Source organism: Vipera ursinii (assembly GCF_947247035.1).
Source record: "Vipera ursinii genome assembly, chromosome: 15".
In the NCBI taxonomy this organism is placed as follows: Eukaryota; Metazoa; Chordata; class Lepidosauria; order Squamata; family Viperidae; genus Vipera; species Vipera ursinii.
Window position 1 is genome coordinate 6,387,296 of NC_139528.1, and position 14,411 is coordinate 6,401,706.

Genomic DNA, 14,411 nt, shown 5'->3' on the forward strand with positions numbered 1-14,411 from the left:
TTCCCTGCCCTTCGACGTTCCACCTCCCGCGCGGACGACCTCGCGCATGCGTGCGGCCTTCCTCCCGGTGGCGCCCAGCCCCGAGCATGCTCGCCTTGGTAGGAGGAAAAGGCGGAGAAACAATCCGTTGTCCTCTCAACGCACCTTGCTGTCAGGGCGAGTGGGCGGAGTCTCTGGAAAGCAGACGCGCCGCCATTGGCCGTCCCGAAGGCGACGGCGTTGCGGATTGGAGGAAACTCCGCCGCAGGCAGGGTAGGTTGTGCGAGCGCGGTGAAACGGCGTTTTTTCTTTCCCCGCCCTCCGAGCTCTCTTTTTTTTTGTCCGCCTCCAGAAGGTTCCTCGCCGGCTTCTCGCCTCGCCTCGCCTCGCCGGGAAGATGCTGGGCCAGCGCCCCGTCCTCGTTCTCAGTGAGTCTGAGGGGGGAGGTGGGCCGGGGAGGGGGAACAGAGCCCGCCCCGAGCGACCCCTCATATCGGTCTCCTCAACTTTCCCCTCAGGAGATCCGCTTTTGGCGGTCCCTTCGCCCCTCTCGGCATCCTCCCTTCGACTTCCCCCAAGTGCATGCTGGGAAAATGGATTTTCTCTCATCCTGGCTCTCTGCTCTCTTTCCCCAGATGTACCCGGAAAGTGCCCTCACGAGGCAGCCCCCCCAAATAACTGCAAACCCCCCCCAATAACTGATTTGTTTCTCTGGGGAACCCCTCCCCCCAAAAAAAAATGTGACAGAAATTCTCTTAGGCCAGGGCTAAGCAACCTTGGCTCTTTCATCGTTCGTGGACTTCCAACTCCCAGAATTCTACTGCAGTTGTTAAATTAGTTATATGATAAAAGCGAATCTTTTTTTTAATTGAAAAGTTTTTCAATACATTTTATCTCTAACAATCCCTCCCCCCCTCCCCCCACCCAACCCTTCCTAACCCTTCCCCCCTCCCCGACTTCCTAGAGCTAAATACAAAGTATAAAGCAGGGGTCTTCAAACTTGGCCCTTTTATGACTTGTGGACTTCAACTCCCAGAATTCCTCAGCCAGCATGGCTGGCTGAGGAATTCTGGGAGTTGAAGTCCACAAGTCATAAAAGGGCCAAGTTTGAAGACCCCTGGTATAAAGGTAAAAACAATCATAAACAACCCAATGCTAACAACAATAAACTATTAAGTCTCTAGCACTCTAGCTCATATGAAATGACTGCAAGCAATACAAATATCATATCAATACCTATTCAAATGCTAAATGAAACTTTTTAGTCCCGTATTTATTCTGGATGTAATGAATCCATTTTTTCCATTCCGTAATATAACGTTGTTGCGAATGGTCCTTTAAATACGCCGATATCTTTGCCATTGTCTTCCCCGTTGACTTGGTTTGTTCAAAAGGTCGCAAGAGTGGTTCCTGGGACACTGCAACCGTCATAAATTATGAACTAGTTGCCAAGCATCCAAATTTTTATCCTGTAATGGGGGGGGGATGCTGCAAGTCAGAAGTGTGAAAAATGGACATTGGTCACTTTTTTTCAGTGCCGTTGTAACTTTGGTCACTAAATGAGCGGTTGTAAGTTGAGGATTACCCGTACATGTATTGAATGTTATTAGGTTTCCTGGGTTTATGCAACATAGGGAACCCCCTAAACCAGCCAATAACAGTGATGGCCCACAAGGTTAAGACACTCCCAAAATAATCAGAATAAAAGGTAAGCCAGTTTAGTATGTTGGATAAGTGCAGCTTCTAAATGATGGCCTATTTCTTCAGGTGAGATGCAGTAATTGAGTATTTGAGCATGAGGCTGTTTTTCTTTTCTCTTTTCATCTTAGGTCAAAACACAAAACGTGAGTCTGGAAGAAAAGTCCAGGCTGGAAATATTAATGCTGCTAAGGTATGGATTTCAGGAAAATGTATGGGAGAGAAATAGAGTGTGTTCATTTACCATCAAGGTTCAGCAGAGTGTGGGAGCTGAGGGTATATATTTTTTTTTACTGTTCTAAAACTGTGTATCTACAGAGAAAATCCAGCTCTAGATCTTGGATATTCTGGGGTTTTATTTTCAGGGATAATTTAATCTTTTATTTGTCTTTTAACTTGTATTTTGTATTGGTATGATTTTAAAATGCCCTGTAAACCGCCCTGAGTCCTCCGGGAAAGGGCGGTATATAAATCTAATAAAATAAATAAATAAATAATAGATGTAGGGTGAGCTTGGCAAAAAAAAAACCAAACCCAAACTGCTACCTTTTGTCAACTGAGACGTTTAAAGAGAGGCTCTTTAATAAAATGTGTCAACTTTTCTAAGCATTGTACAGACCTTAAAACAGAGGGCAGTTTGCAGCTTCCATGTTCACAGTTAAATAAACCCAATATTCTTCTCATTTTAGACTATTGCTGATATTATCAGAACCTGCTTAGGACCAAGAGCAATGATGAAGGTGAGGATTACTATTATTATTATTATTTGCTCCTTGCTTCATGTCCAGAGAATCTTTTAAGACCAGAATTTCCATTGCTAAGCAAGACAGTTAAGTTGTCAAAGCAAGAACATCGAAGTTATTTTGAAGAGATTCATCTGTCGGAACCAAGACATAAGTGAGCTACAACCTTATTTGCATTGTTTGTTAAGTGGATCAGTGCAGTTAAAGGTATCTCGTTGTTAAGCAAGTCTGGCTTCCCCCATTGACCTTGCTTGTCAGAAGCCAGCTGGGAAGGTTGCAGATGGCAATCATGTGATCCCGGGACATTGCCGCCTTAGTAAATGCATTTGTCCGAATTTTGATCATGTGACTGGGGATGCTGCAAGGGTATGAGGACCAGCCATACTATTTTTTTCAGTGCTCTTGTAACTTTTAATGGTCACTCAATGAATGGTTGTAAAGCAAGGACTACCTGTAATTTACAAGGGATAACCTGCATAAACGTGTGTTGCATTTTGTGGATATTAACGAGAGTTTCCTGAATCTTCCGTGCAGATGTTGTTGGACCCAATGGGTGGAATCGTCATGACAAATGATGGCAATGCTATTCTTAGAGAAGTAAGTCACTTCAGTAGCAACATCCAGTGCGTGTCCACAAGGCAGGCATAATTTGAAATGTGGTTTTCCAATAGTTCATTACGGAATTGTAGCTAAAGATGAGGGTGAGAATTTTAACTTGCCAAGATGTCCCAGAAGTTCATTTTTCTTGAATGGCTAAAACGGATTATACTTTCTCCCCTACAATGAGCGTCTCTGCATTTGCGGAGCGGCAGAGGTAGAAGACTTGGCTCACATCCTATTTGACTGTTGCCTGTATAAGAGGGTGAGAGACAGGTATCTTGGTCTATATACCAAACGAATGACCCATTGGGGTCCCCATATCAAAACAACTTACCTTATGTCTGGCCAGAACTTGAAAATAACATTTAATGATAACAGTACTTAAACAAAATGGTTCGGTTGAGATCTGCATATGTGGGACTGATTGGGGTAGATTGCAAGGGCGACTCCAAGATATAATTTTATCATATTTTATCTATATCTTAAATTATTGTACCCTACTACAATTTCATTTTAAATTGTATTTTATTCCCATTCCATTTTAAATTTGTATTTTATCAAATTCCATTTTAAATTGCTTTTATCAAATTTTAGTAACAATTTGTTGCTGGAACTTTGCACTTTGATATGGCCCAAGGGCTAATCAATAAAGATTTATCATTATTAATTATACTTTCTAGATGCAGCAATATGTGTGAAACACAAATGGTAAGCTCCAGGCGCTGTTTCTCTCATTTCCCTTGCACTCTACTCTGTGTTGCTGGCTGAGAATTGAAGTTCACCTATCTTCAAGTGGCCACAGTTGAGAAACCTTGCCTCCAGAATGTTAACTATTTGCATCCATCCTTCCTTCCCTCCCTCCCTCCCTCCCTTTCTTCCAGATTCAAGTACAGCATCCAGCGGCTAAATCCATGATAGAAATCAGCCGTACTCAGGATGAAGAAGTGGGGGATGGGACCACATCTGTGATTATTCTCGGTAGGATGTGGGATTGTGGATCAGAAATACGCAAGTACATTAGATCACAAGAGGTATTTGGGGTGTTGTATAAGGCCACCTAAGGTCAATTTATTGAGATATATTTAGTACTATTAAGGAACCTAAAGGGGAAGATCTCAGCATGAGAAGTGAGCAAAATCCATTTGCTTCCCAGTGGGGTGTCTCAAATGTTAATTTGTGTTAAGCTGCTGTTTGGCATCCTTAAATACTAGTCTTCCTTCCTCCCACCCCACCGTGTGCCTACGGGCCAGTCATTTAGCCCAGCTATGGAGAGTTGTTTGTTTTTTCAAAGAAAAAACATTTAAGCCATCTTGAGCTTCTAAACGGAAAATAGGATAAAAATGAAATAAATTCCTAAGTGGAAACTGATCCTTTTAATACACTTAGAATTGGAAAGATTAAGAAAGGATAATTACCAGTTAGCTTTGTGTAGGGCATCTGTTCTCTGTCAAAACTTTGTTGAGTGCCTCCCTCTTAGTCATCTGATAGATAAGTGAGCAAGTGGTAGGTAGTATCCTAAAGGCCCTGCAAGGCCCTAACAACTTTGTGTATGTTCCCATAACCTACTCACAACAGTAAGTACATCTTCTGTTAGTGTACGAAATTCTGAAGCGTTGATATCAGTACAGACATTTTCATTGGGGTGAAACGCTCTAGTGCGGCGTTTCTCAAGGTTGACCATTTTAAGGCACGCGGACTTCAACTCCCTGCCATTGAACTGGCTGGGGAATTCTGGGAGTTGAAGTCCACATGTCTTAACATAGCTGAGCCTGAGAAACAGCAGTGCTTCTGTTGCTTCCAGTCATGGTCTCCTCTTCTCCCTTAGCCGGAGAAATGTTATCAGTGGCAGAACATTTCCTAGAGCAGCAGATGCACCCCACGGTGATCATTAGCGCCTATCGGAAGGCCCTGGACGACATGATCAGTGCGCTGAAAAAAATCAGGTGAGCAGATTTTTTGGTGGGGGGAGCTACGAGGAGGAAATGTGGAGGATGCAAAAAAAATTGGGGATGTATTTCTGAGCCTTTGAAGGAACAGCGGTAGGGAGAAAGTGCCTCGTGTTGATGTACTATGACTACAGGTAGTCCTTGACTTACGAACCGCTCATTTAGTGACCATTCAAAGTTACAACATCACTGAAAAAAGGGACTTATGATCATTTTTCACACTTGCGACCGTTGCAGCATCCCTGTCTGTGGTCACGCCATCAAAATTCGGATTAGCTCGTCTTCAAATTAGCTTGCCTTTCCTTAACCTGGTTTCCTCTGGATTGGATGAACTGCCTTGACCAGGGGTAGGCAACTGTGGCTCCTTTATGACTTGGGGACTTCAACTCCCAGAATTCCTTAGCCAGCATGGCTCAGCTTGGAAACTTCTCCCTTTCCCCTCAGCATGGTTGGCTGAGGAATTCTGGGAGTTGAAGTCCACAGGTCATAAAAGAGCCATGGTTGCCTACCTCTGACCTTGACCATTATTCCTGAACACCCTGTATTAGGTGGAGTTGGTGAGTTAACCACCCTGGTGTGTGCCATGGGTAGCTAGATTTCCTTTGAAGCTAGATTGGTCCTTTAATGGCCAGTAGCTCAGCTTAGTTGTTAGACTCCCTCCAAAAGATGCTTATGACGGAATTGTGCTGATAACTACACACATGACTGTGTGATTGCATTTTGTATGCTTGACAGCCAGCTCACCTTTACAGCTGTCTGCAGCATCTCACAGTCACTTGATCGTGATTTTTGACATTCTTTGCCAGCATTTACTTCCAATTTCATGCCAAAAAAAACCCACCCACGAGATGAAATGGATTTGGTTAATGACCACTTAGCTTAACAGCTGCTGCAAAGAAGATCATAAAATCCAAGTGTGATCTTGTGGTAACCCATTTAATGACTGCAACCACTCACAGCCTTAATTTGGGGCTCGATTACATTCATAAATCAAGGGACTGCCTGTGTATAAGGGAAGGGACCTGAAAGTTGAAAAGTCAGCAAACTCACGGAGAGTTCCTTTGTCCTGTTCTATTGGAAAAGATGATGATGGTCTCCGATTGGCTTCCCATTGGATAATGGGCCTCATGCTTGGTTTTTGCAGCACTGCGGTTGACACCAGCAACCGTGAGGCCATGCTTAAGATCATCAACAGCGCCATCAGCACCAAAGCTATAAATCGCTGGTCGGATCTGGCCTGCAACATTGCGCTGGATGCGGTCAGAACTGTGGAGCTGGAAGAGAATGGCAGGAAAGAAATTGACATCAAGAAGTATGCTAAAGTAGAAAAGGTACAAAGAAACGATGGATTTCTGCAGCTGGGGCTGGGATTCTGAAGTGCAGGAAGAGAGAGATTGGGAGAAGCAAGACTGTTACTGCCTTGTATTGTGGAAATAAGGTCATATGTCCACGTATGTTGTCTTTTAGCAATCCCAGTTTTATCATCATGAGTCCCAGGATCTTCCTCTTTGCAAAATTCACACAGCAAGTTAGGAAAAAGTCTGGTAACTCAGAGAAGGCACAAGTAGAATATTGGAACAAATAGCCCAGTGCCCAATCTTAAAAGCTGGAGAAGGCTCGGGTGTTCTGATTTGGAGACGTTCTTTGAGAAAGGAGAGCTCTGAAAAAGCTTTTCTCTCCCGTTGCGACTTCAGCCCGTAATTGCTTGTCTGTCCTGAAGTGAACATTTTGATCGGTGGGTATTCCTGAAGAAAAAAAAGATTGCTGTTTGTTTCTTCTTGGGTTCAGAAATGACTTTCTGATGCTCAAGACGGAACTTGGCTCACTTAAGTTGCCTCTTGAAAAAGAATGCTCAGGAGCGCCTGCGTGTGTGCTTGGATGGTCATCCTTGGTTTAGACAAGGGTCTATAAATGGGGACACGGTGGCTCAGTGGGTTAGGACGCTGAGCTTTGTCGATCAGAAGGTCGGCAGTTTGGCGGGTCGAATCCCGAGTGCCGCGTAGCAGAGTGAGCGCCTGTTACTCATCCCAGCTTCTGCCAACCTAGCAGTTTGAAAGCACGTAAAAATGCAAGTAGAAAAATAGGGACCGCTACGGTGGGAAGGTAACAGCGTTCCCTGCGCCTTTGGCGTCTAGTCATGCCGGCCACATGACCACGGAGACGTCCTCGTACAAGTGCTGGCTCTTTGGCTTTGAAACGGAGATGAGCACCGGCCCCGAGAGTCGGAAACGACTAGCACGCATGGGCGGGGGAACCTTTGCCTTTTACTATAAATGGTTGTGTCGTTATCCGTGCATGTGACCCTGAGGGATGTTTAGTGTAGAAGCAGATCCTGTGGCTCTTGCTGGGAGATCTGACTAGCCTCTCTGTCACCTTCGAACCAGCAGTGCACTGCAGTTGCCAAAAAAAAAAGCCAACACAATCCTAGGCTGCATTAACAGGGATAGAATCAAGATCAGAAGAAGTGTTAATTACCATTTTTATAAGGCCTTGGTAAGACCATACCTGGAATCCTGCATCCAGTTTTGGTCACCACAATATCAGAAAAGATGTCGAGTCTCTGGAAAGAGTGCAGAGAAGAGCAGCAAAGATGATTAGGGGGCTGGAGGCTAAAACATGAACAATTGCAGGAATTGGGAATCTAGTCTAGTGACGCGGTGGCTCAGTGGGTTAGGACGCTGAGCCTGTCGATCAGAAGGTCGGCAGTTTGGCGGGTCAAATCCCGAGTGCCGCAGAACAGAGTGAGTGCCTGTTACGCGTCCCAGCTTCTGCCAACCTAGCAGTTCGAAAGCACGTAAAAATGCAAGTAGAAAAATAGCGACCACTCCGGTGGGAAGGTAACAGCATTCCCTGCGCCTTTGGCATCCAGTCATGCCGGCCACATGGCCACGGAGACGTCCTCGGACAAGCACTGGCTCTTCGGCTTTGAAACAGAGATGAGCACCGGTGCCTAGAGTCGGAAACGACTAGCACACATGTGCAGGGGAACCTTTATCTTTACCTTTTAGTCTAGTGAAAAGAAGGACTAAGGGTGACAATGTTTGAGGGGCTGCTATTCTCCAAAGCCCCAGAAGGCAGGACAAGAAACAATGGTTGGAAACCAAACAAACCTAGAAATAAGGAGAAATTCCCTGACAGTGAGAACAATTAAATCGGTGGAAGAGTTTGCCACCAGACGTTTTGGGAGCTCCATCACTGGAGACTTTTAAAAGAAGAGACTGGACAGCCACTTCTTGTCTGAAATGGCATAGGGTCCCCTGCTTGAGCAGGGGGTTGGACTAGAACATGGGTGTCAAACTCAATTTCATTGAGGGCCGCATCAGCATTGCGGTTGCCCTCAGGGGGCCGGGTGGGTGTGGCCTACTGGGTGGGCGTGGCCAGAGTGCGTATGGCCTATTGGGTGGGCGTGGCCAGCTCTACATCGTTCGCATCAAGGGTGCCTATGGGGGCCTGGGGAGGAGTGGGACAGATCTGAGGGTCTCTGGCAGAAGGAGGGTCTCTGGGCCAGGGCCAAGGCAGTGGGGGCCGTTCCCTCACTCTTTCCAGGATGGCTTCGCGGGCCACATGAAACCACTTCGCGGGCCGGATCCGGCCCCCGGGCCTTGTGTTTGACATGTCTGGACTAGAAGATCTCCCAAGGTCCCTTCCAACTCTTGTTATTCTCTTACCTTCAGGTTCCTGGTGGTTTCATTGAGGATTCCTGTGTCCTGCCTGGGGTCATGATTAATAAAGATATCACTCATTCCCGGATGCGCCGCACCATCAAAAACCCCCGGATCGTTTTGCTGGACTGTTCTCTGGAGTACAAGAAGGGGGAGAGCCAGGTCTGTTGGCCGCTGAAGCCCCTCGCCTCTTCTGTACTAAGACGATGCTTACTGGGGGTCGGTTGGGAGGGAAGCGAGGTTTTCAAGCACGTTCCCCACATACTGGTGAATTTTGGGACTCATTCCTGAACTTGAACGGATCTACTCCGTATCCCACCCTCATCATGAATTTTATTTATATCCCACCTTGATTTTTGTAAGTAACTCAAGGCGACGACTGTATCTAATACGTCTTCCTTCTATTTTTGCACAATCAACCCTCTTGTCTGGTGGATTGGGACTGAGAGTGAGCCAACGGGTCCAGTCTGTCCAGCTGGCTTTCGCGCCTCAGGCGGGATTAGAATTCACAGGGTGATTGGCCCAAAGTCACCCCGTGGGCTTTCCTACCTAAAGTGGTGGGACTAGAACTCACCGTCTCCTGGTGATTGGCCCAAAGTCACCCAGCCGGCGTTCATGCCTAACACAGGACTCGAACTCAGTCCTGCAAAGAGAGTAAACCCTAGCTAGATTGGGGGGGGGGAAAGGTACCTGTTTATGGTACTTCTGCATTGATCCGATACTGCACAACTGTCGTGGTGAACTCACCCAGAAGCTTTTGCCTCCTGTTGTCACAGACTGACATCGAAATAACCCGTGAGGAAGACTTTGCTCGCATCCTGCAGATGGAAGAGGAATTCATCCAGCATATGTGCGAGCATCTGATCAAAGTCAAACCTGACCTCATCGTCACAGAGAAAGGGATCTCCGGTAAAGCACATATCCATTCTGAATGAGAAAGCGCTTGGCAATTCTCTGCTTATTTCCCTGTGGAGGGAAGTTGTGTAACCAGACTTCTTCTTTCTTCCCCCCCCCCCCCCCCAAATCTTTAGACCTGGCTCAGCACTTCCTGATGAGAGCTAACATCACAGCAATCCGCCGGGTGCGAAAAAGTGACAACAACCGGATTGCAAGGTGAGGATGCCTCAATCGCTATGGGCAAACGGTTGCAAATGTTATTAAATCACAGAACCACCTTCGTGTGGCAGGTAATTTCACACTCCTCTCAAACTCCTCCTGTCTGAATCTGCCCCTAGCAGGAAAAAAAATGATGTGTAAAACCAGCTACCTAATTCACGGAGCGTTACTAACATCCCAAGAGTGTCAGCTCAGCATTTGGGGAAATCTTAACTTTTTTTTTCTCCCTGGCAGGGCTTGTGGAGCGCGTATTGTCAGCCGCACGGATGAGTTGCGCGAAGAGGATGTGGGGACCGGCGCACGACTCTTTGAAGTGAAGAAAATTGGAGACGAGTACTTTACTTTTATCACTGACTGCAAGGAGCCCAAGGCCTGCACCATTTTGCTCCGGGGCGCCAGCAAAGAGATTCTAGCGGTGAGTAACTTCCAGCCGCTTCTCTCTTTGTACATCCCCTTTTTTTTCTGACATGTTTTTTTTCCCCCTCAGAATTTAAATCGGGCTTTTTCCTTATTTCTTAAGTCTCCTAGAATGGGGTGGGATAAGTGGTCATTAAGCAAGTGCTGTGGTTACTCCAGCAAAGTGATGGTTTGCGAGGGGCCCAGTTTTACCCGAAGCCAGAAGCAAGTGGCCAGTTTTGGGCAAAACCATCATAAAACATGAGTGACTGTTAAGATGCTGTGACTGGCCATAAATGCAGCTGTGTTGCTGAGTGCCCAAAGTTTGCTTACATAGCTGCTGGTGAGGGAGGGGTTTGATGGTGGAAGTTCATTCATAAGCTTCCCCAAGATACGTCCGTTGTAACTTGGAAACAGTCCCTAAGCGACCAGTTGTAAGTCAAGGGCCATCTGTAGTGGGGAATCTGTTTCTGGAAGATTCGGAGTGCTTGGCTGGTTACTGAGGCAGAGATGGGCCAGAATCACTAGAGGTGGGTAGGGCTTTTATTTAGAAACGGAGGGGGGCAGTGATTCCCACAACCACCCCCAGGATGGCTCCTTCTACTGCCTACTTCTCACAAAAATATATTTTTTCAAGAGCCTCAGTGATAACGCTACTGAATTGCTCTCCCAACTTGCCAAACAGCTTTGACGCGAGGCTTCAACTTTGACACTGGCTGTTTCTTGCAGGAGGTGGAGCGTAACCTCCAGGACGCCATGCAGGTCTGTCGCAACATCCTCGTTGACCCCCAGCTGGTGCCAGGGGGTGGCGCTTCCGAGATGGCCGTGGCCCACGCCTTGACTGAAAAATCCAAAGTCATGACCGGTGTGGAACAGTGGCCCTATCGTGCCGTGGCCCAAGCCCTTGAAGTTATTCCCAGGACCCTCATTCAGAACTGCGGCGCTAGCACTATCCGTGTCCTCACCTCCTTACGGGTGAGAACCGCCTTTGATCGCCAGCAGTGCTCATTGCCTGGCGCTCTTTTATCTCTGCTTTTGCTGGAAAGGTCCTTGCGGTCATGGTGTGGAGAGGAGTGGTCTGCCTATTGCACGGATAATGGAAGAGAAGGGCAAGACACATTATCTGTAGCAGATGAGGGAGGGGTCAGACACGTCATAAGTCATGAGTCTCTGCGCTCAAGAGATCTAAGTCCGGCCTGCCTTGAACGCCCCTCTCCATCTCTTGGTCAGATTCTTGTAGCGAGCTTAAACCTTTCTACTCATTTGAACCGAACTGAATCTCCTGATTTTCCCGGTGCTTGACATTCATCTTTCCAAACGGTTGTGGAAAGTACTCAGTCTTTTCCCCCCCCTCCCCCCGAAAATAAAATAAATTTTAAATTTCTGCCAGTGAGCAAGAGGTGGACAGGGCCTGCGATCCCTTTGAAGCTGCGGAGGTGAAACACGGGGGGGGGGAGGTTGAGCTTCTTGTCTTTTGGAGCTGCTTAACTCGGTCTGTCGCTCGCAGGCAAAACACACTCAAGAAGGCAGCCAGACCTGGGGTGTCAATGGGGAGACTGGAGCCTTGGCTGACATGAAGGACCTGGGCATCTGGGAGCCGCTCTCTGTCAAGTTGCAGACCTACAAGACAGCTGTCGAGGTGAGGCGAAAGCATCCGTGTGTTGTGATTCAGGGTCAGCCTGTGGGTTCAGCAGTTGGGTCGGACGACTCAGAGGAGGAGGAGGGGGGTGTTGAAGAGCTTGCTGAGGGGGTTGAAGATCTTGCTGATGATAGCCCTCAGCCAGGCCCCTCCCACTTGGTCACCACAGAGACCCAGCTGTGTGAGCCTGACAGCGTGGATGAAGATGACCCACAGCTGGCCCTGTTCAAGGACGCCCAACGCAGGAGGCAGTCAATTAGGAGTAAACAGAGGAAGGCAATGGGGCTCCTCGGAAGGAGGCAGAGAGAAGCCACGCCCTGAACTCTATATAAGGGGAATGTGTGGGGAGGGCTGGTTTGCTGAAGGCAACCGCTTGGATAGTTCGTGTTTCTTAAAGCTCCTGTTTCTTAGTTTGTGTCTTGTTTGTTTTTGTAGCTATAAATTTGGCAGGCGTAATTCCAGCCTCTTGCCAGTTGTAAAGGGGTTGTCCCTGCCTTTTCTGCAGGGCCGGTAGCAGGCTGGTACAGAACACCTTGGCCCCAAAGGAGTCCCTCTGGGGCGGCCCGTGACTTCCCCAGGGTGAAAGGGAATAAACTCCCAGCTTCTCTTCCGCCACCAGTCTGCTTTAATCAAATGTTCTTGCATTCCCCGCTGCCTCCTAGCTAGTTCTGAATGTGGGGATGCAACTTGGGGGGGCGTTATTTCCTGGTTCCTGACCTAACCCCACTTCCTCCCTCCCTTCCTCCCCCAGACGGCCGTCCTCCTCTTGCGTATCGACGGCATTGTTTCAGGCCACAAGAAGAAAGGCGAAGATCAGAGCAAGCCGTCGGGAGCACCAGACGCGGTCCCGGAATAACAGCTCCTTGGCAAACCCGGGTTGGTGGGAGGCGGAAGGCGCCCGAGCGAACATTTCCACAGACCTGGTTCTTCGCCTCAAAGACGGTTGGAGCCCAAACCCCGATTGGTTTCTAGTTGGTCAAGGAAGGGCCGGCAGCACCACGTTAAGCCTGTTTCGCGGAGACACGCTCTTATTTAAACGTATTCTGTAGCTGCGTTGTGGCTTGATTAATAAAAAGACCCCTTCGTGGATAAATTCCTGCTTCCTTTCTCCTCCTTTCTCACACTTGACAAGCTGGGCAGGCGGGTTGTCGCGAGGGCAGCGCCAGCAGCCCCCAGTAAAGCCCAGTTACCGACCTGGCTTCAAGTACAGGCAGTCCTCGACTTAACCAAAAGTTTGGGTAGTAGCCGTTCAAAGTTTACAGCGGCACTGAAAAATGTGACTTTTATCACAGCCGTTTTTCACCGTTACGACCTTTGCAGCATTCCCCCACGATCAATTGATCAAATTTCAGGCTTGGCAGGCGGTTCATACTTAACGACCATTATTGCTATGTCCCGGAGTTCACGCGATCCCTTTTGTGAAAGTCAATGAGGGGAACTAGATTTACTTAACAACCGGATTGCTTAACTAACCAGCTGCAGGGATTCACTTAGCAACTTTGGCATGGAGGCCCGTAAAGTGGGCCAAATTCACTTAACGTATTTCTCACTTAACAGAAATGTTTAAATGTTAAAGAGAGAAACAAAAGCTGGATTGTTACAGAAGAGAAGGGGTTGGCTTATTGTTCTGCCAGGGGCAGATGTTTACATATGAAGATGCAGGGGTCTTGCGTGCCCCTTGGCTGAAGGCCTGCTGAGTCCACCTTGGGGGGGGTGTTAAGGAGTAGTGGAGGGGAGTTGTGCAAGCGCTAGTAATTGTTTTCCCCAACCCGTCCCTCCCAGTTTATAGTGGAATTGCGGCTCTCTTTGGAATTCTAGTTGCCGAATTCTAGTTGGAAAATTAGCTTACAGTCTTTAAAGTGGCAAAAGGAATTGAGGTTAACAGAGCCTTGGTGGAGCAGTGGGCTAATGCCTCCTTAAGTAACACCAGCTGCCTGCAATTAGTGCAGGTTCGAGTCCCACCAGGCTCAAGGTTGACTCAGCCTTCCATCCTTCCCAGGTAGGTCAAATGAGGACCCAGATTGTTGGGGGCAATTAAGCTGACTTTGTAATAATGGCGCTTGGGGTGTGTGTGAAAGCCCTAATAAGCAGGCATATACATAGAATGAAGGCTACTGCTAAGTTTGTAAGCCGCCCTGAGTCTTTGGAGAAGGGTGGGATATAAATGGAATTAAAATAAATAAATTTACCGCCCTAGGAAGCCAATTTGGGGCTTTGGAAGCCCACATTTGTCTGCCTGTAAGGGGGGGGGCAAGACCCCATTTAGCAACACAAAAGGGTTTGGTTACCCTCCTGCAGATCGAAATTCTCAACATGACAACTTCCTCTCAGCTGTTAAAAAAGACCGCATTCAAATCCCCCCTTTTCTTGGCAGGAGGAGAATGTCCCTGCTTTGACTGGGAGAGATGGGCTTTGTAGTCCAGTTCTGGAAGATGAACAGGTTGGAAGAAGCTGGAGTGCCTCTTTCCCGGGGTTCCCCCAAGCACGCATATCAGGAATGTGGAACCCAGGGCCAAACTTTATTGCCATAGATGACCTCCCAAGGTCCCTTCCATCTCTCGGAGGAGGAGAAGCAGAGAAAGGTTTCCTGCCTGAGCGGGCAGTTGGACTAGATGACCTCCAAGGTTCCTTC

At 47.6% G+C, this 14,411-nt stretch overlaps 1 protein-coding gene across 1 annotated transcript; it reads left to right on the forward strand.

The window, feature by feature from the left end:
* The first annotated feature begins 179 nt into the window (after positions 1–179).
* Positions 180–12,866, forward strand: CCT3 (chaperonin containing TCP1 subunit 3). The gene is made up of 14 exons (XM_083374663.1): positions 180–407; positions 1,809–1,870; positions 2,367–2,417; positions 2,955–3,017; positions 3,902–3,998; positions 4,846–4,963; positions 6,111–6,297; positions 8,641–8,790; positions 9,405–9,537; positions 9,660–9,741; positions 9,979–10,159; positions 10,870–11,115; positions 11,648–11,779; positions 12,531–12,866. The coding sequence occupies exons 1-14, from the start codon at positions 377–379 to the stop codon at positions 12,633–12,635; spliced, it is 1,638 nt and encodes a 545-aa protein (XP_083230789.1). The 5' UTR covers positions 180–376; the 3' UTR covers positions 12,636–12,866.
* The last annotated feature ends 1,545 nt before the right edge of the window (positions 12,867–14,411 follow it).